Source organism: Melospiza georgiana, chromosome 27 (assembly GCF_028018845.1).
Source record: "Melospiza georgiana isolate bMelGeo1 chromosome 27, bMelGeo1.pri, whole genome shotgun sequence".
Classification (NCBI taxonomy): domain Eukaryota; kingdom Metazoa; phylum Chordata; class Aves; order Passeriformes; family Passerellidae; genus Melospiza; species Melospiza georgiana.
This window is the reverse complement of record NC_080456.1, coordinates 3662918-3682637: the sequence shown is the minus strand read 5'-3', so window position 1 is coordinate 3682637 and position 19720 is coordinate 3662918. Positions and strand designations below refer to the sequence as shown.

Genomic DNA, 19720 nt, shown 5'->3' with positions numbered 1-19720 from the left:
TGGGTGCAGGGCCCTGCTGGGAGCTGCCAGGCACAGCTCAGAGCAGCCCCAAAGAGGGAGAGAGAGGTAAAGAGAGAGAAGGTAAGAGTGTGGTAAAGAGGATGAGAGAGAGAGGTTCCTGTTACAATACAATAAATCTTCTTCTGGTCATGGAACTTGTGGGTTATTGCAAAGGGCCTGGGTGCAGGGCCCTGCTGGAGCTGCCAGCCACAGCTCAGAGCAGGGCTGAGAGGAGAGAGGGGGAGAGAGGATGAGAGGGTAAGAGAGCGAAGTTCCTGTTAAAATACCATAAATCTTCTTCTGTGTTGAATATTCTGTTTCTCACTAACCAATCTAGTACAAGATACAAATCCTACAGCATTTCCATACAACCTATAAGAATCATTACATCACCATCCTGTGTTACATTTTAAACACTAAAATCTCCTCTTTGGCCCCTTCTGCCAAGCTGGCAGGGTCTGCTCTGACCCTTGGGCCTGTCTGCAAGCAGAGGGTGTTGTTCCATCAAAAGGGGATCACCTTCAGCCAGCCACACCATCGTTTTCCAGTTGTTCAGTAACTGAGGGATCTCAAAGCTTGCTTTCATTTCAATCTCCCTCATAGTTTCCAAACTCTCAAAATCTTGTGCCAGACAATCATATTGATAAGGCTTTCCTGTTTCATCTCCCCCAACATCAGCCCCTGAGGATAAGCAGCCAGCCGGGCCCTCAGAAGCGCTGCCTGTTCGTGTGCAGGCATGGAGAGAGGATGGATGTGGTGTTTGGCAAGTACTGGCTGTCCCAGTGCTTCGATGCCAAAGGTGAGCCCAGCGTGTCGCATGTGGGGTAAAAACTTATTCAAAAAATGCCTTAAAATGTCATAGTTGAGATGGTCACAACACAAAGCTACACTCTGTTTTCAGAAGGTTTCAAACCTGTTTTTATTGCAGCATGCATGCTCTTTATGCATTCTTACAAAACTCTTCAGTTTACTTATTGGTGACAAGACAAACAAAGTGCTTATGGAATAAAGAGTTGCAGGCTTCTCTTATTTATCCTTCTTTTTTCTTGGTTTCTGTGTCAATGACCTTGGTAGAGAATTCTTTCCGGGGTAAACGTGGATCCTCCTATCAAACATGGATCCTCTTATCAAATATGCATCCTCTTATCAAATATGGATCCTCTTATCAAACTCCTCTCTGGCTCACAGAAGTCACTGTAAAACTCTCCCACATTATAAAATCAGGCCTTTCTACTTCAGCTCAATTAACAGGTAGCCTGTTACATTCCCATGGAAAAGAACCATGAGAATGAGTTCACATAACAATGTTCTTGTCAAAAGGCAGTTTGAATCTGTGAAAATGAAGAAATCCACAAAGAAAAAGTGTAAACACCTGTGTAAAGATAGAGTCTTAGCACATACACACACAGGCGCCTTCTAACCAATGAATTGAGTGGCAGAGAGTTAGAATTTCTTCTAAGGATTTAGTTAGTTTTATTCTAGCCAATTTAGAATAAAACACAATAACTTGCGAAATTGAATATAAAATATCCTGTAACATGAAAGTGGAGCCTTTGCTGCTGGAACTTTGAGGTGTTCTGCCCTTTGTTGTTCACCTTTATTGTTATCTGGGGGTATCCCAGGATTTCATGGAGAAAGAAGTGGCCACTGTCTGGTAGAAGCTGTGGGTTTTAAGACAAAATTTTGATTTTTGTGCAGCCAGCAGCAGCAAGGAGGAAATGCTCCATTTGGCAATATTTGGGAATATATCACAGGAGTGATTACAGTTCCATCACCACAGAGAAAATGCAGTCATGGTGTTGGCAGTCTGTGTTCAATGAAAACATTTGCTGCCATCAAAGAAAAATTTTGCACTGCTGGCTCTCATGAAATGGAGCCATTCACTTGTTGTTAAATGAAAATAACACTGCTCAGAGTGGTTTCTGGGGTATAAACTGGTGTTTTAAACCAAATGTTATGCTCTGGTTTCAGACTAGTGAATAAATTATAACTTCAGGCTCTGTTGGCCTTAGAGCTGGTCACAAATCCGTCCTAAAAGATTCCTCTATTCAAAACCTTGTGGTGAAAGGATGATTTCACAACTCCCTTCTTTCTAAACTCTGATATTCCAACCTCCTGTAAAAGTGGAATGTTTGTTGATAGAAATGACATTCCCTTGGGGAAATCAGTCCTAAAAAAAATAAATAAATTTGAGAACCTTAGCAACATTCTGTGCCGATTTTGAGCTGGTGAGAGGTGTTTAATTTAATTTTGTGCGATCCCTGTAAATTTATATGGGAAAAAAAACCTGATCACGAGCCAGGCTTAGGCAGGACAGCACAGCTGAGGTGGTGGGAGAGGAGAAAATCAGGTCTTGATGTTCCTGCTTTTGTCTGGGGGAATAATTGCAGCTCGGCACCTCTCCCTGCAGGCAGGTACATGCGCAGCAACCTGAACATGCCTCACAACTTACCTCAGAGGAGTGGTGGTTTCAGGGATTATGAAAAGGATGCTCCCATCACCGTGCTGGGCTGCACCCAGGCCAGGCTCGTGGGTAAGTGCTGCTCAGCAGGCAAAGTTGGAGCTGGGCTGGGGGGATTTTGGGGAAGGAATTGTTCCCCATGAGTGTGGCCCATTCATGGAAGTGTCCAAGGCCATGTTGGACAGGGTTTGGAGCAACTTGGAGTGGTGAAAAGTGTCCCTGGTCAGGGGGTTTTTGGTTTTTTCCAACCCAAATAATTCCATGGTTCCATGAAGACCTTGCTCAGGAAACTTTGTTTTCTTCCTCCCACTTCCTCCCATTATCTTCCCCCCATCAGAGAAAGGAAATGTTCAAGGAAGAAAAAAATGGATTGGATGCCCTGAGCTAACAGGATTTAAATCTTTCAAGGATTTAAAGGAATTGTTCCCATGAGTGTGGCCCATTCATGGAAGTGTCCAAGGCCAGGTTGGACAGGGTTTGGAGCAACCTGGGGTGGTGAAAAGTGTCCCTGCCCAGGGGGGGTTTTGGTTTTTTCCAACCCAAACCATTCCCTGGTTCCATGAAGACCTTGCCCAGGAAGGTTTGTTTTCTTCCTCCCACTTCCTCCCATTATTTCCCCCATCAGAGAATGGAAACGTTCAAAGCAGGAAAAATGGATTGGATGCCCTGAGCTAACGGGATTTAAATCTTTCAAGGAGCTTTTCAAAGTCCCTTCACCTTCCCCAGCAATTTTCCTCTTCCAAAGGAAACCTCATCTCCCTCAGCTGCTGCAGCTGAGAAGGCAAAGCAGAAATGTGGGACATGGGGGGAATCAGAGCCATCAAAGGATGAATGAACTGGGAAAATTTTGTTATTATCCACCTTGTGGGGCACTGCAGCAGTGTGGCTGTCACCTCCTCCAAAATCTGCTTTTTTCCCCCCAGTTTGCCACACCAGCATCCTTTTATCAGCCCGCCTGGCTTTATAATGTCACCAATCATCTCCAGCGCTCTCCCACCCTCCCCATCCTCATCCCTGAGCCTGCTGCTTTGTGCACAGATAAAATCCTTTGTCGGTGAAGCAGCACATCTTGGGAGCTGTGATGGGAGAGCCCAGCCCTCAAACACGCAGCTCTGAGCATTTCCAACTCAAATCCTTCCAGCACTCCTTGCTGGGCACAGCCAAACTGGGGCAGCTAAAATTATCCTGCCTTGTTTGAGCACAAATAAATCACAGGGCAGCAGGAGAATGCTCAGGCTCCACATGGCAGCAGGGACAGAAGGGACCCTGTGAGTGTCACAGCTCTTTGCTGGTGGCACTCAGGGACAAGGACACACTTTGGATGGCATTACGAGCTCCAAGCACACTTTGCTGGTAGCATTTGGGGGACAAAGACACACTTTGGGTGGCATTAAGAGCTCCAAGGACACTTTGCTGGTGTTATTTGGGGGACAAAGACACACTTTGGGTGGCATTAAGAGCTCCAAGGACACTTTGCAAAGCGTTACATTTTAAACACATTTTAAATTGGTGGCATTCGGGGCACAAGGACACACTTTGGGTGGCATAACGAGCTCCAAGGACACTTTACTGGTGGCAGTCAGAGGACAAGGACACACTGGGTGGCATTAACAGCTCCAAGGACACTTTGCTGGTGGCATTTGGGGGACAAGGGCACACTTTGGGTGGCATTGAAGAGCTCCAAGGAAGAGCTCCTTGTCCCCTCAGTGTCATTTTGCTGGTGGCACTCGGGAGACAAGGACAACTTTGGGTGGCATTAAGAGCTCCAAGGACACTTTGCTGGTGGCTTTGGAGAGGTCTGTGCACACCCTTTCCTGGAGGCACTCAAGGGGTGTGAGGACACTTTGCTGGTGGCTTTGGAGAGGTCCAAGGACAGTTTGTTGGTGGCATTCAGGGGTTCAAGGAGACACTTTGCTAATGGGGTCCAAGGACACACAATTTGTGACATTAAAGGGGTCCAAGGTCACTTTACTGGTGGCACTTTACTGAGGACACTTTTCTGGTGACATTAAAAGGGTTTGAGGACACACTTTGGGTGGCATTAACAGCTCCCAGGACGCTTTGCTGGTGGGACTAATGAGGTTTGAGGACACTTTATTGGTGGCATTAAAATGGTTTGAGGACACACTCTGCTGGTGGCAGTAAAGGTGTCCAGAGACACATTTTTGTGGAGAATTAAAGAGGTTTGAGGGCACACTTTTCTGGTGGTAATAAATGGTTCCAAGGACACTCAACTGGTGGCATTCAGGGGACAAGGACACACTTTGAGTAGCATTGAAGAGCTCCAAGGACACTTTGCTGGTGGCATTAATGAGGTCTGAGGACACTTTGCTGGTGGCATTAAAAGGGTTTGAGGACACACTTTGCTGGTGGCAGTAAAGGGATCCAAGGACACATTTTGTGGAGAACTAAAGGGGTTTGAGGACACACTTTGCTGGTGGCAGTAAAGGGGTCCAAGGACACTTTGCTGGTGGCATTGAGAGGGTTTGAGGGCACACTTCACTAATGGGGTGCAAGGACACACAATTTGTGACATTAAAGGGGTCCAAGGACACTTTCCTGGTGGCAATGAACGGGTCCAAGGACACTTTGCTGGTGGCATTGAACGGGGTCCCAGGACACATTTTGTGGAGAATTAAAGGGATTTGGGGACACACCTTCCTGGTGGCAATGAACGAGCCCAAGGACACTTTGCTGGTGGCATTAAAGGTGTCCAAGGACACATTTTGTGGAAAATTAAAGGGATTTGGGGGCACACCTTCCTGGTGGCAATGAATGGGCCCAAGGACACTTTGCTGGTGGCATCTGAGGCTCTGAGGGGACCCTGTCTTGCAGGTGAAGCCTTGCTAGAAACCAACACCATTGTAGACTACATCTACAGCTCGCCCTCGCTGCGCTGCGTGCAGACAGCCCACAACATCCTGAAAGGTGAGGGACACAGGGACGGGCTGGGGTGTCCTCATGTGCTGCAAAACATCTGACAAACAGGGAAAAAACACGGACCTAAGTCCATGGGGAGTGGTAATTAGTATTAATTTTATTGTTGAATTAATTTTTATATTATTATATTATATATTGGTATGTTATTATATCATTTTTATTTAATTATTTAAATAAATTTAATTTCTTTAAATGCATTATTTATTCATTAAAATTTATTTATTAATATATAGGTTATTATTAATTTATTGATTACTAAAATTATTATTACATTTATTCATTATTTTATTTAATCATTCTATTATATATTCTCTTCTATTATTCTATTATTATATTCTATTTTATTATAGATAATATTATTACTATATATATTATTCTATTCTATTATTCTATTCTAATTAAATTAATTACTATTATCTATTAAGTGAATGGCAATCATTATTTCCATAGCAATATATTTTCTATCAGCACAATCTATAAGGAGCCCTTTTCTAATTGCACCAGCTGCCAGCCAGAGTTTGACATTCCCTACAATACATTGTATACAATGTATGTATTGTAGGGAATACATTAAATTAAATTTTTTTATTTTTATAATTAATTTTTATATAAAATAATTTTTATAATTTTTTTATTTTTGTTTCAATAATTATTTGATTATTTACAAATCAGTTGTAGGGCATACATTAAATAATTTAAATTTTTTTTAATACCTAATTTCCTATAGAGAACAGGAATAAGCAATGCTTAACAATAGGAAAATAGGAATAGTAATACTTAATTTCCCATAGAAAACCAATAAATTAACAGATACCTGAAGCATTAAGTCTTCTCTCTTCCTTCTCACTGCTACCTGGCCTCATCTCCCTGTTTTCCAGGTATGCAACAGGCGAACAACCTGAAAATCTGGGTAGAGCCCGCCTTGTTTGAGTGAACCATATACATGACATAAATTAAATTAATTTTATTTATTTAATAATAACTCCAATTAAATTTATTTTTTAATGAATAAATACCTGAAGCAATAAAGCTGCTCTGTTCCTCCCCTGCGCTGTGTGCCTCCTGTCCGTGTGTCGCAGGCATGCAGCAGGAGAACAGCCTGAAGATCCGTGTGGAGCCCGGCCTGTTCGAGTGGACCAAGTGGGTGTCGGGGAGCTCGCTGCCCGCCTGGATCCCGCCCGCAGACCTGGCTGCAGCCACGCTCAGCGTGGACACAACCTACAGGTACCGAGGGCAGGGCTGCTCGGGGCGCCCAGCACCCAAACCTGCTCGGGGCACCCAGCACCCAAACCTGCTCGGGGCACCCAGCACCCAAACCTGCTCGGGGCGCCCAGCACCCAAACCTGCACAAACTGGGGCTCTCGGGGCACCCAGCACCCAAACCTGCTCTGGGCACCCAGCACCCAAACCTGCACAAACTGGGGCTCTCGGGGCACCCAGCACCTAAACCTGCACAGACTGGGGCTGCTCAGGGCACCCAGCACCCAAACCTGCACAAACTGGGGCTGCTCTGGGCACCAGCACCTAAACCTGCTCAGGACACCGAGCACCCAAACCTGCTCAGGGCACCCAGCACCCAAACCTGCTCAGGGCACCCAGCACCTAAACCTGCTCAGGGTGAGGCTGCTCTGGGCACCCAGCACCTAAGCCTGCACAAACTGGGGCTGCTCTGGGCACCAGCACCTAAACCTGCTCTGGGCACCCAGCACCCAAACCTGCTTGGGGCACCCAGCACCTAAACCTGCTCGGGGCACCCAGCACCCAAACCTGCTCTGGGCACCCAGCACCCAAACCTGCTCTGGGCACCCAGCACCTGAACCTGCTCTGGGCACCCAGCACTCAAACCTGCTTGGGGCACCCAGCACCCAAACCTGCTCAGGGCACCCAGCACCTAAACCTGCTTGGGGCACCCAGCACCCAAACATGCTCTGGGCACCAGCACCTAAACCCACTCAGGGTGAATGTCACCACAGGCTGGGAGAGCTGCTGAGGGTGTCCAGAGAAACTCAGAGCAGGCTCCGGCCTGCTGTGCTGAACACGACCTGAAAATTATATATTTTTATATTTTTTTATATTTTTTAATTTATGTATATATATGTATATATATATATATATATGTGTACATAGATATGTTAAATAATTGATATAAATATACATATAATATATATGACCTGGAAATTATATGTATATATATATATTTTTTTTATATATATATATAATTATTATTATTATTTATTTATTTATTTATATATGTATATATACATGTATGTGTCTAAATATATATGTGTATATATATGTATGTAGGTATATTAAGTAATATATAAAATATACATATATTTTATATATATATGTATATATGACCTGAAAATGATATATAAATATATATAAATTATATATAAATTTATATATGTATATACATATGTATATGTATATATATTAAATAATATCTATAAATATATATATGTTAAATATATATTAAATATATATATGACCTGAAAATTCTATACAATATATGTAGAATATATATATGTGACCTGAGATTATATAACATATAAGAAATTCAAAGATAAATATATTATATATTAGATATTATTTTTATATATTTATATATAAATTATATAAATATAATTCTATATAAAATAGATACGTATAAAATAAATTTTGCCTTATTATCAACCAAATTTCCCACATCACTGGCACTTCCTCCTGATCACAGAGGGTTAGGGTTAGAATTCTTTATTTTTACCATTCCCTGGCTGTGTTTTTCTCCTCCCAGACCTTGCAGTCAGTTAGAATTCTTTATTTTTGCCATTCCCTGGCTCTGTTTCTCTCCTCCCAGTCCTTGCAGTCAGTTAGAATTCTTTATTTTTGCCATTCCCTGGCTGTGTTTTTCTCCCCTCAGACCTTGCAGTCAGTTAGAATTCTTTATTTTTGCCATTCCCTGACTCTGTTTCTCTCCCCCCAGACCTCATATTCCTGTCAGCAAGTTGGTGGTTTCTGAGTCTTACGACTCCTACATCAGCAGAAGCTACCAAGTGACGAAGGAAATCATCAGTGAATGTAAAGGCAAAGGTGAGTGAATGATGCAGAGGGGGTGGCAATTCCAATATTCCTGAATTATTTCTCTCTTAGAGGATAAATTCCCAGCCCTGAATCTCCCATCCTCTCTCCCAGAACCATTGGAAAGTCCTGAGCTATAATTTCAGATAAACTCCTCTTACAGGAGAGGGCCAGAAAGTCAAATGGCAGAATTATTTTAGGGATCCCGACTCATTGGAATGATAGGAATTTATTCCCAAGGGAATAAACGGAAATTCCCAAGAGAATTCACTTATTCCCTTCGGAATTATTTTGCAGATACATCACCTTAAGAGAGGGCCAGAAAGTCAAATGGCAGAATTACTTTAGAGATCCTGAATCATTGAAGTGATAGGAATTTATTCCCAAGGGAATAAATGAATTATTTTCCAGATACATCACCCTACAAGAGAGGGCCATAAAGTTAAACAGCAGAATTATTTTAGGAATCCTGACCCATTGGAATGATAGGAATTTATTCCCAAAGGAATAAATGAATTGTTTTTTAGATACATCACCTTACAAGAGAGGTCCACAAAGTTAAATAGCAGAATTATTTTAGGGATCCCATTGCAATGTTGGGAATTTATTCTCAAGGGAGTAAATGAATTAATTTTCAGATATATCGCCTTACAAGAGAGGTCCAGAAAGTTAAAAAATTGAATTATTTTAGGGATCCTTACCCACTGGAGTGATAGGAATTTATTCCCAAGGGAATAAATGAATTATTTTCCAGATACATCACTTTACAAGTCAAGGCCAGAAAGTTAAATAGCAGAATTATTTTAGGGATCCCATTGGAATGATGGGAATTTATTCCCAAGGGATTAGATGAATTATTTTTCAGATATGCTCCTCTTACAAGACAGATCCCTAAAGTTAAATAGCAGAATTATTTTAGGGATCCCATTGGAATGGTGGGAATTTATTCCCAAGGGAATAAATGAATTATTTGCCCTCTGCTGTGTGTTCCCACTACTAAATGGGACATTTTCCCTCCCCTATCCGAGCCCCTCCTCCAACTTATATTTCCATAAAAACCTTAGAACATTTCTCCAAACACAATATTGATTTTTTTAAAAAACCTCTAACTGTTATTGTTGATTCTGAGAATCCCTAAATTCCGTCGTTTTCACAGATTTCATCTCGCTGACCTGACTCTGCATTCTAAGCTTTGATTTTAATGGTTTGCACGCAAAAATTCAAAAGCACAGTGGGGCATTGCTTGTGAAGGATCTCAGAAATGGAAATGCAGAGCTGCCACTGTGCAAAGCCAGCAAGTGAAATTAAAGTGTTTGTTGTAACAGGAATTAATTTTTGCGTAGGCAAAAAGCATCTGCTTCCCAACACAGCTGAAACCTCACTGGAATTCTTGTTTTCTCCAGAAAACATTTTCAAACCAAGTAGGAATGAGTTAAGCACTACCCTGAAAATTGAGAAATGCTGTAAACATGTTAACAAATCTCATTTTCCCCTTCATTCTCTCTTGTATTTGTGGGGTGCCCCGTGGCAGGGAGGAATGATGAATGTGACTCTGTGTTCTCAGAAGGCTGATATTTATATTATATTATATTATATTATATTATATTATATTATATTATATTATATTATATTATATTATATTATATTTATTATATTATATTTATTGTATTATATTTATTGTATTATATTTATTATATTATACTAAAGAATACAGAAAGGATACAGACAAAAGGCTAAAAAGATAATAATGCAAATTCGTGACTCTTTCCAGAGTCCCTACACAGCTTGGCCCTGATTGGCCAAAGAGTCAAAATAATTCCCATCAAACCAATGAAACAATCTCCAAACACATTCCAAAGCAGCAAAACACAGGAGAAGCAAATCAGATAATTGTTGTTTTCCTTTTTCTCTGAGGCTTCTCAGCTTCCCAGGAGAGAAATCCTGGGCAAAAGGGATTTTTCAGAAAATGTGACAGCGACAATTCACAGCTTGATGTGTTGTTGTAGGATAAAGTGTTTTAAAAGGCTGCTTGATCTGGGGCACCAGCCCCTAAACCTGGCTTTGGGTCCCTCCTCAGGCTGTGTTTGGTAGGAGTGACAGGGGTAGGACTGTGGGGACAGAAAGAGATGGGAGATCTCTGCAGCCAGGGCTGGGAATTTGGGGTTTATTGCAAAGGGCCTGGGTGCAGAGCCCTGCTGGGAGCTGCCAGGCACAGCTCAGAGCAGCCCCAAAGAGGGAGAGAGAGATAAAGAGAGTGGTAAAGAGGATGAGAGAGTGAGGAAAAGAGAGAAAGGTTCCCGTTCCAATACAATAAATTATCTTCTGTTTTGGATATTCTAATCCTCACTAACCAATCTAGTACAATACACAAATCCTACAGCATTTACATACAGTCTATAAGAATCATTACATTGCCATCCTGTGTTACATTTTAAACCCTAAAAACTCCTCTTTGGGCCCCTTCTGCCAAGCTGTAGGGTCTGCTCTGACCTTTGGGCCTGTCTGCAAGCAGAGGGTGTTGTTCCATCAAAAGGGGATCACCTTCAGCCAGCCACACCATTGTTTTCCAGTTGTTCAGTGACTGAGGTATCTCAAAGCTTGCTTTCATTTCAATCTCACTTATAGTTTCCATATTCTCAAAATCTTTTGCCAGGCAATGATATTGATAAGGCTTTCCTGTTTCACCTTCCCCAACAGTGTTTCTCATTTTATTTCAGGAAATAACATCCTGATCGTGGCTCACGCCTCCTCCCTGGAGGCCTGCACCTGCCAGCTCCAGGGGCTGTCCCCCCAGAACTCCAAGGATTTTGTACAGATGGTCCGAAAGGTGAGGGCCAGCAGGGACAAAACCAAGTGGAGATCTGCTGGAGCAGGGCTTGGTCTGAGATGGACTCATTTCAGGAGTCAGGAGGGTGAGGGAGAAGGGTTTGAGAGGCTGGGGCAGAGTGTGGGGTCAGGGACCCTCCTGAGATGGGTGTGCAGGGACAGTTTGGTCTTTGTGGGGTCAGGTGCCCGCCTGAGAAGGGTTTGCAGGGAGCCTTTTGGGTTTGTGGGGTCAGATGCCCACCTGAGCTGCAGGAACATCCACATCCACCCAAAGTTCAAACAAAACAGGAACAAAAATGTTCCTGAGCTTCAGGAACATCCACATTTCCCCCAAAGCTGTGCTGGTTTGGGACCACACTTGCTTTGAGCTGGTCCCTGTTTAAACCTACATCCCATTTAAACCTACATCCCATTTAAACCTACATCCCATTCAAAACTACATTCTTAAACCTACATTTCATTCAAACCTACATTCTTAAAAGTACATTCTTAAACTTACATTCTTAAAGCTACATTTCATTCAAAACTACCTTTTTAAAACTACATTTTTAAAACTACATTTCATTCGTAACTACATTCTTGAAACTACAATTCCTTTCAAAACTACATTTTTAGAACAACATTTTTAAAACTACATTCCATTCAACACTACACTTTTAAAACTACATTCTTAAAACTACATTCCTTTCAAAACTACATTCTTAAACATACACTTTTAAAACTGCATTTCATTCAAAACTACATTCTCAAACCTACATTTTTGAAACTACATTGCATTCAAACCAACATTCTTAAAAGTACATTCTTAAACTTCATTCTTAAAGCCACGTTTCATTCAAAACTACCTTTTTAAAACTACATTTTTAAAACTGCATTCCATTCAAAACTACATTCTTAAACCTACATTCTTAAACCTACATTCTTAAACCTACATTTTTAAAACTACATTTTTAAAACTACATTCTTAAACCTACATTCTTAAACCTACATTTTTGAAACTACATTCCATTCAAAACTACATTCTTAAACCTACATTTTTGAAACTACATTCCGTTCAAAACTACATTCTTAAAGCTACATTCTTAAGACTACATTGCATTCAAACCTACATTCTTAAAACTACCTTCTTAAAACTACATTTTTAAAACTGCATTCTTATAGCTACATTTTTAAAGCTACGTTCCATTCAGAACTATTTAAACCCACATTCCAGGGGTATAATCTGTTGTTTTATTTTTTTTTTGTGGTGCGCAGCCTGTCAATCGCCATCTGAAAATGGACTTTGGGAGAGGGAAAGAGAGCAAAAAAGGGTGAAATCCTGGAGTGGCCCTGCAGGGTCTCACCCCTGGGATGGGTATTGTTATGTTTGCTTCATTATTTCATCATTAAAAAAACTAAATAATATTAAAAGTAGTAACAATTTTAATGAAATAGTTTAGGAAATATATAAACAAGGGATAATTTGGTTCAAATAATAGCGCATAAGCAAAAACAACGGCGGGGTGCGGAGGGCAGGGTTCAATGACTCTTGCTACTTTACGTACAAGCTTGCCAAGTGAAAATCACCCCTTATATGCCATGTGTGAATGCCATCTCCTCATATTTTCGGTTCGTCACTTTTCTGTTCCTACTTTCTTCACTACTTTTACTACGCATGTGCCACCACATTACCGCGCCTGAGTGGGTCGCTGCTGGTGAGAGAGAGACGGTGAATCTTGTTTCTTGATCAGAAGGCTGGATTTATTATATATTATATAGAATACGTTATAACTATGCTAAATAGAATATAGAGAGAGGTTTGCAGAGCTGCTAAGCTAGCTAGAATAGATAGAAAGAACCCATAACAAAGTTTTGCCCAAGGACTCAGTCCCCTGGCTTGCACTGGTGATTGGCCCTTAATTATAAACATAGAAAATGAGCCAATCAAGGTGTCCCTGTTACATTCCACAGCATCTGACAATAATTGTTTACCTTCCCTTCTGAGGCCTCTGGCCTCCAGGAGACACAGAAATCCGAAAGAAAGGATTTCTGTGAAGAAATGTCTGCGACACCACCACTCGGTTTGGTGGTCGCACAAGTCTTTGGGGATCATCACTGAGGAAGGCTCTGTAGTCTTCTTCATTGTCCTTTAATTCACCGTTGGGTTACACATGGGCACCAAGCCAGTACAATGTAAGCCAAGACTAACGTATCCCTGCATCTACATATCAAAGCAATAAGTCCCTTACAATTAGCATTTTCTTGGACCCAACCAGGTTCTTGGTCATTTTTAGCAACTGTATCTCCAGCTTCTTTCCTGTGGTCTTTGAGAACATCTGCTGAGAATGGGGGGTTGTCGCTGTCTCGGCTGTTTCTGATGGCCTGGAAAAGCCCGGGGTGGCCTTGGGGCAGCCCGCGCTCCAAAGGACGAAAAGAGTCTTCAGGTGTTTTCTCGGTCTCGGTGTTTATTAGTTTTTTATCTACAAGATTTTCTCTTGGCCCGACAGAGGTCTGCACAGCAGCCAGCCATGAGCACACTGAGAGCCCCCGGGGCGGTCACTTATCTTTATACCCAAAACTACGTATAAGATATTTACCTATTTTCCCCAATACCTTTCACCCTTATTGACCAGTGCACTTTTAGTAACAACCAATCCCAAAGTGCCACCACCACCACAGAAGATGGAGGCCAAGAAGAAGAAGAAGAAGAAGGACAGGACACGCCCCAATTCCTCCATCTTACTTCTCTAGACCCCCCTGTACAGAAATTCCAAACCCTGTGTCTCACACTCTAATTAACCCATCCCTTCACCATTCACCCCAGTGAGATCCTCCCATCCTCACACAGGTGTCGTCTCCCGTGCAGGATCAAAGTCCAGCCACCAGACACTGCTGGCAACATTCCAGGAGCTCCGAGCCCCCCAAGGGTGGTCTCGGTCACTCTGCACGTCAGTCCTGAGGTGCTGAGATCCCACAGGGGGTGGGTGGAGCCCCTCCTTTCCCTCTCTTCTTTGGCATTACAACTTTTAGCTATTAGCTGTTTTATTATTCTCAAATATTAATTACTGTATCAATATTGATTACTGTTTCAGTTTCCATCAGCACGAATCATACCTATTTATCACAGTATGGATCCCTTGGGATTACCCAGCTCAATTCCTGCTGTTCTCCTGAAATTCCCACCTCTCTCCTCACAGATTCCCTACCTGGGCTTCTGCTCCTGTGAAGAGCTGGGGGACACGGGCGTGTGGCAGCTCACGGACCCCCCCATCCTCCCTCTCACCCATGGACCCACCGGGGGCTTTAACTGGAGAGAAACGCTCCTGCAGGAGTAGGAGCAGCAGCAAGGACAGCCCTGCCCAGCTGGACAATGCCTCTTCTTCCTCCTCTTCATCACCTTCCTCCTTGTGTTTTATCGCCAGCAGGAAAAAACCCTCCTCGCCTGTCCCGCGCATCCCACACGGGGCCGCAGCCCTGCAAAAAAATCTTTTTTAATTTAAATGGGCTGCGAATCGGCTCCTTTACAACAAAACGGGCTGAGTTGAGGGGGGAAAAAAATAAATTAAAATACAGCTCGAGTGCTCTTGCACAGCTCGGGGTTGGTTTCCTCACCTTGAAGGAGCTCTGGTGACACTTTCGCTGTGGGGACAACGAGGATGTGGCAGGCAGGATGCTGGGGTTGTTTTGTCACTGCTGTTTTTGCAGCCTTGTTCAGCACCTCGTGCTTGCTCCACTCCCAGCCCCCAGACCCTCAGCACCTCGCAGGAAAATCAAAGAATTCAAAAAAAAATCCTCCCCCAAGGCTGGAAATGAGTCCAGGGTTGTCTCTGCAGGCTGCACCAGGATATTCCTCTCCTCTGAGTGCTGAAAATGGGCTGGATTTGTGCAGAAATTGGTTGATATTAAGGAACAGAAGAGATTGGTTGATATTCAGGAAAATAAGAGATTGATTGATATTCACGAAAATAAGAGAGTGGTTGATATTAAAGAAAATAAGAGATGGGCTGATATTCAGGAAAATTCTGTATGTGAAAAATTCTGAATTTCAAATTTCACATTGGTTACAGGTGAGGTTTGAGCATCAAAAGTCAGCACAACCCCCAAACCCTCAGCACCTCCCAGAAAAATCACAAAATCAAAATAATCCTTCCTCAAGGCTGGAAATGAGTCCAGGGTTGCCTCTGCAGGCTGTTCCTCTGAGCAAAGATGGGAGTGCTCAAAATGTGCTGGATATTGTGCAGAGATTTGGTTGATATGAAGGAAAATAAGAGATTTGTTGATATCCAGGAAAATTCTGGCTCAGAGGGAAGTTCCGAATTTCCACATCTGTTACAGGTGGAGTTTGGGCATCAAAAGTCAGCACAACAAAAGCTGGGAGGGATTTCTTTGAAGTGGAAATAAAAGAAGCCTTTTCCAACCAAATCTGAGGGATTTAGGAGGTTCAGATTTGAGTTTTCAGTCCTTTATTTTGATTATTGAAATCCACCTGTGTCCACAGGTTTGTGCTGTTAAATTCCCTTCAGAAGACTTTATAAAAGCCCTTTATAAAAACCCTTTATAAAAGGGGTTTTTTCCCTTTTATATTGGGATTTTTGTACAGAAAGAATTGGGAGGGAGCAAACCCCAAAAAGAGGAGAAATTTGGGATGGAGCAAAACCCAAAAGAGAAAATTGGGATGGAGAAAACCCCAAAAAGAGAGGAGAAACACTTGGATGCAGAAAACCCCAAAAGAGGAGAAAATCGGGATGGGATAAACCCCAAAGGAGGAGAAAAAATTGGGATGGAGCAAATCCCAAAAAGAGAAAATTGGGAGGGAAGAACAACTGGGCTGGAGAAACAATTGGGATGGAGCAAACCCCAAGAGAGGAGAAAATTGGGATGGAGCAAACCCCAAAAAGAGAAAATTGGGAGGGAGCAAACCCCAAAAAGAGGAGAAACAACTGGGATGGAACAAAACCCAAAACAGGAGGAAATTGGGATGGAGCAAACGCAAAAAGAACAGAAAATTGGGAGGGAGCAAACCTCAAAAAGAGGAGAAAATTGGGATGGAAATAACCCCAAAAAAAAGGAGAAACAAGTGGGATGAAGCAAGCCCCAAAAGAGGAGAAAATTGGGAGGGAGAAACAATTGGGATGGAACAAACCCCAAAAGAGGAAAAAATTGGGATGGAACAAACCCCAAAAGAGGAAAAAACTGGGATGGAGCAAAAGCCAAAAGAGAAAATTGGGAGGGAGCAAACTCCAAAAGAGGAGAAAATTGGGGTGGAACAAACCCCAAAAAGAGGAGAAACAATTGGGATGTAGCAAACCCCAGAAAAAGAGAAACAATTGGGATGGAAATAACCCCAAAAGAGGAGAAAATTGGGATGGAAAAAAAAAAACAAAAAAAGGAGAAAAAATTGGGATGAATCAAATAACCCAAAAGAGGAGAAAATTGGGATGGAATAAACCCCAAAAGAGGAGAAAAAATTGGGATGGAGCAAACCCCAAAAGAGGAGAAAATTGGGATGGAAAAAAAACCCAGAGGATGAGAAAAAAATGAGATGGAGCAAATCCCAAAAGAGAAGAAATTTGGGATGGAGAAAACCCCAAAGGAGGAGAAAAAATTGGGATGGAGAAAACCCCAAAAGAGGAGAAAATTGGGAGGGAGCAAACTCCACGAGACGAGAAACAACTGGGATGGAACAAACCCCAAAAAAAGGAGAAAATTGGAATGGAAAAAAACCCAAAAAAAGGAGAAAATTGGGCTGGAGCAAACCCAGAGGGGCTGAGCTCAGTTTTGAGCCCATCCTGGCCATGGTCCCAGCTATTCCCACAATCCACAGGATAAAAATCCCATTATTTCTACTTTTAGGACTGTGTGACACCCCTTAGGCCACTGATAAGAGCTTTTTCACAGCAGGGATGGAACTGAAAAGTCAGGGAGAAAATTCAGGGCGGGGAAAATAAAAACCCCAACCTGCTCCTGTGTGGTTTGATCGCTGTCAGGTTCGTTTTTAATTGTCATTTCAATTATTTTTTTTGCTGTGTACAGACATTCTGAAGAGCATTTCTGGCTTGTTGTCCTCCATGCAAAAAAAAAATTAAATTAAATATTTGACAATCACACCAAAAAAAAGACAAAAAATTTAGTTGTTGAGGCATGTGAATTCTCCAGATTTTTTTTTTTTTTTTGTGTAAAAATTTGGGGCAGGAAATATTGCTGCGTTTTAATATTTATTTATCTCAGATCCTGCTGGAGTTGAGTGATATTAAAAGGAGACTTTTAGGAGCATTAAACAGAGAGGGAGCAAAAGCTGGATGTACAATTTGAGTGGTGTCAGCTGCTCTTTGATGCAGAAATAAATAAAAAAATATAGAAGTAAATAAAAAAGGTGTTCTGGTTGAGGAGGTAGATGTTAAAATACTCTTCTTTAAAATATATATATATATATATATTTTTGGATGTTGGGGAAATATTTTGACAATTTTGGTCTTGTCTTGAATTATGTGTCAGGGAGAAAAATCTTATTTTCTTCAGCATTTTGAGTTTTCTTGGGGGTTTTGTGTTGAGCGGTGTTGAAAGGGCTTTTTGGGTGGAAAAAAAGAGAAAAAATATTCCGTTTGAATTTATAATTGAGAGTTGAGAAGACAAAAGGATTGCTGCTGCATTTTCACCCCATTAATGAGGATTTAATGCTGATTAATGTGGATTTAATGCTGATTAATGTGGATTTAATGTCACTCCCGTGGTTTGTCCCACAACATTAAATTTCAGCACTCCAAAATCTTTCCCTTCACTGTGAGCTGCATCAGATCCCAGCTTTTATTCTAACATCAATTCCCACCTTTTTCCTTCTCTCCACAATTAAGGAATAAAAAAAAAAAAAAGCTGCAAGCCTGCCAAGAATAAAATTAATTTTTATGATTTGCAATGTATGGCTTAGGAAAACAAAAAAAAAAATTAAATTGAGATTTAAGTCAACAGAGCTTTGCTTGTTTATGCAAAATGAGGATGCAGACCGTGGTAATTTCAGTAAAAATTTGGTGTTTCCCTTTTCACAGTTTCAGACAGGGGCCGGGGGCCTCTTCTGCTGTGAAATCCTGGTGAATTCAAAGGGATAAAGGTAAATTTGGTAAATTTTATCCCCAAATAACTCCTTGGCTTTGTGGGTTGGTTTAATTTCTTTCAAAAGAGGCGCAGAGGAAGTCACGGGTAGGAGGGCTGGAGTCACTGAACAGAAGAAATGCAATTAACAGCGGCTGTTAATTACCAGCCCGGCTGCAAAATCACTTCTTGCTGCTCCCCACTTCCTCAAATTCATCCCCAGGGACCCCTCATCACCCACAACAGAAAATACTCAGCCAGTTCCTGCGTTATTTCTCATTATTTCTGTATTTTCTCAACTCTCAGCCAGTTCCTGCGTTATTTCTCATTATTTCTGTATTTTCTCAACTCTCAGCCAGGTCCTGCATTATTTCTCATTATTTCTGTATTTTCTCAACTCTCAGCCAGTTCCTGCGTTATTTCTCATTATTTCTGTATTTCCTCAACTTTCATCTCTTCAGACTCGTTGTTGCCAACATCCCCTTTTCCTTTCGGTTTTATTTTTGTTTCATTTTCACCTCATTGTATCATTCTGTTTATCGTGGATTTTGGGTTTTATTTAGTTGTATTTATTTGAGAGGAAAAAAAAGAAAAAAAGAAGAAGTTTGCTGTTTAAAAACCCCAATAATTGTATTGCCAAAAATTGGTTACCTGTGACATCTGTATTTTTTTTATTTTAGGGGCGGGTGGTTGTTTTTAATCTCATTTTTTTGAGCGCTGCCAACTGTTCGAACAACCACGGCGTTTGAATTTGCTTCTCACATTAAACGGAACTCTCAGAATTCAGACAAAAACATCTCGCAGGTGATTTAATAAAGTTTATTAAATAGGAAGTGCCGAGCACCCTTCCTGTTTCACGTTTCCTCCGGAGCGTGGTGGAGCTTTGAGCTGCATTTTTATTTTTTCCTGAGGCTGAAATTCGCTCACTTGACGGCAGATGGCACAAAATCCTCCCAATTCCTGCTCTCCGGGATGGGATTTTCCCTCGGAATTCAGATTTTCCTCGGAATTATTTCACTCTCAGCTCTGGAATTGAAGCCACAACTTTCAAACCAAACTCACTTTTCCGCACATCTTTCTTAATCTAAGTTTTAATTTTATTCTTTTTTTTCTTTCAACCCAATTTTATTTCTTTTTTTTTTCCTTTCAATTCTGTTTTAAATTCACGACCTGCAGCTCTGTTTCCCAGTAAAATTGATTCATGATGATGACCGCAAAAACCACAGATTTATCAACCAAATTCCCCCTGAGTGATGCACCTGAAATTTCATGGAAATAGATCCTAATAAATGAGGAATAAAACACACCATTGGTTTATAATCAATTTTGTCCACTTCTCTCAAGCACACACAGCTTTTAAAATAAATA

The 19720-nt window shown here is 41.6% G+C and overlaps 1 protein-coding gene across 1 annotated transcript in view; it reads left to right on the top strand.

The window, feature by feature from the left end:
- The window catches only part of UBASH3B (ubiquitin associated and SH3 domain containing B), an 88332-nt gene extending 69147 nt beyond the window's left edge, over positions 1–19185 (top strand). The window contains exons 8-14 of the mRNA XM_058041155.1: positions 679–799; positions 2411–2533; positions 5297–5389; positions 6481–6625; positions 8367–8473; positions 11179–11288; positions 14464–19185. Coding sequence (XP_057897138.1) covers positions 679–799; positions 2411–2533; positions 5297–5389; positions 6481–6625; positions 8367–8473; positions 11179–11288; positions 14464–14601 — 837 coding nt within the window. The 3' untranslated portion in view covers positions 14602–19185. The remainder of the gene's footprint in view (positions 1–678; positions 800–2410; positions 2534–5296; positions 5390–6480; positions 6626–8366; positions 8474–11178; positions 11289–14463) is intronic.
- Positions 19186–19720: the final 535 nt, after the last annotated feature.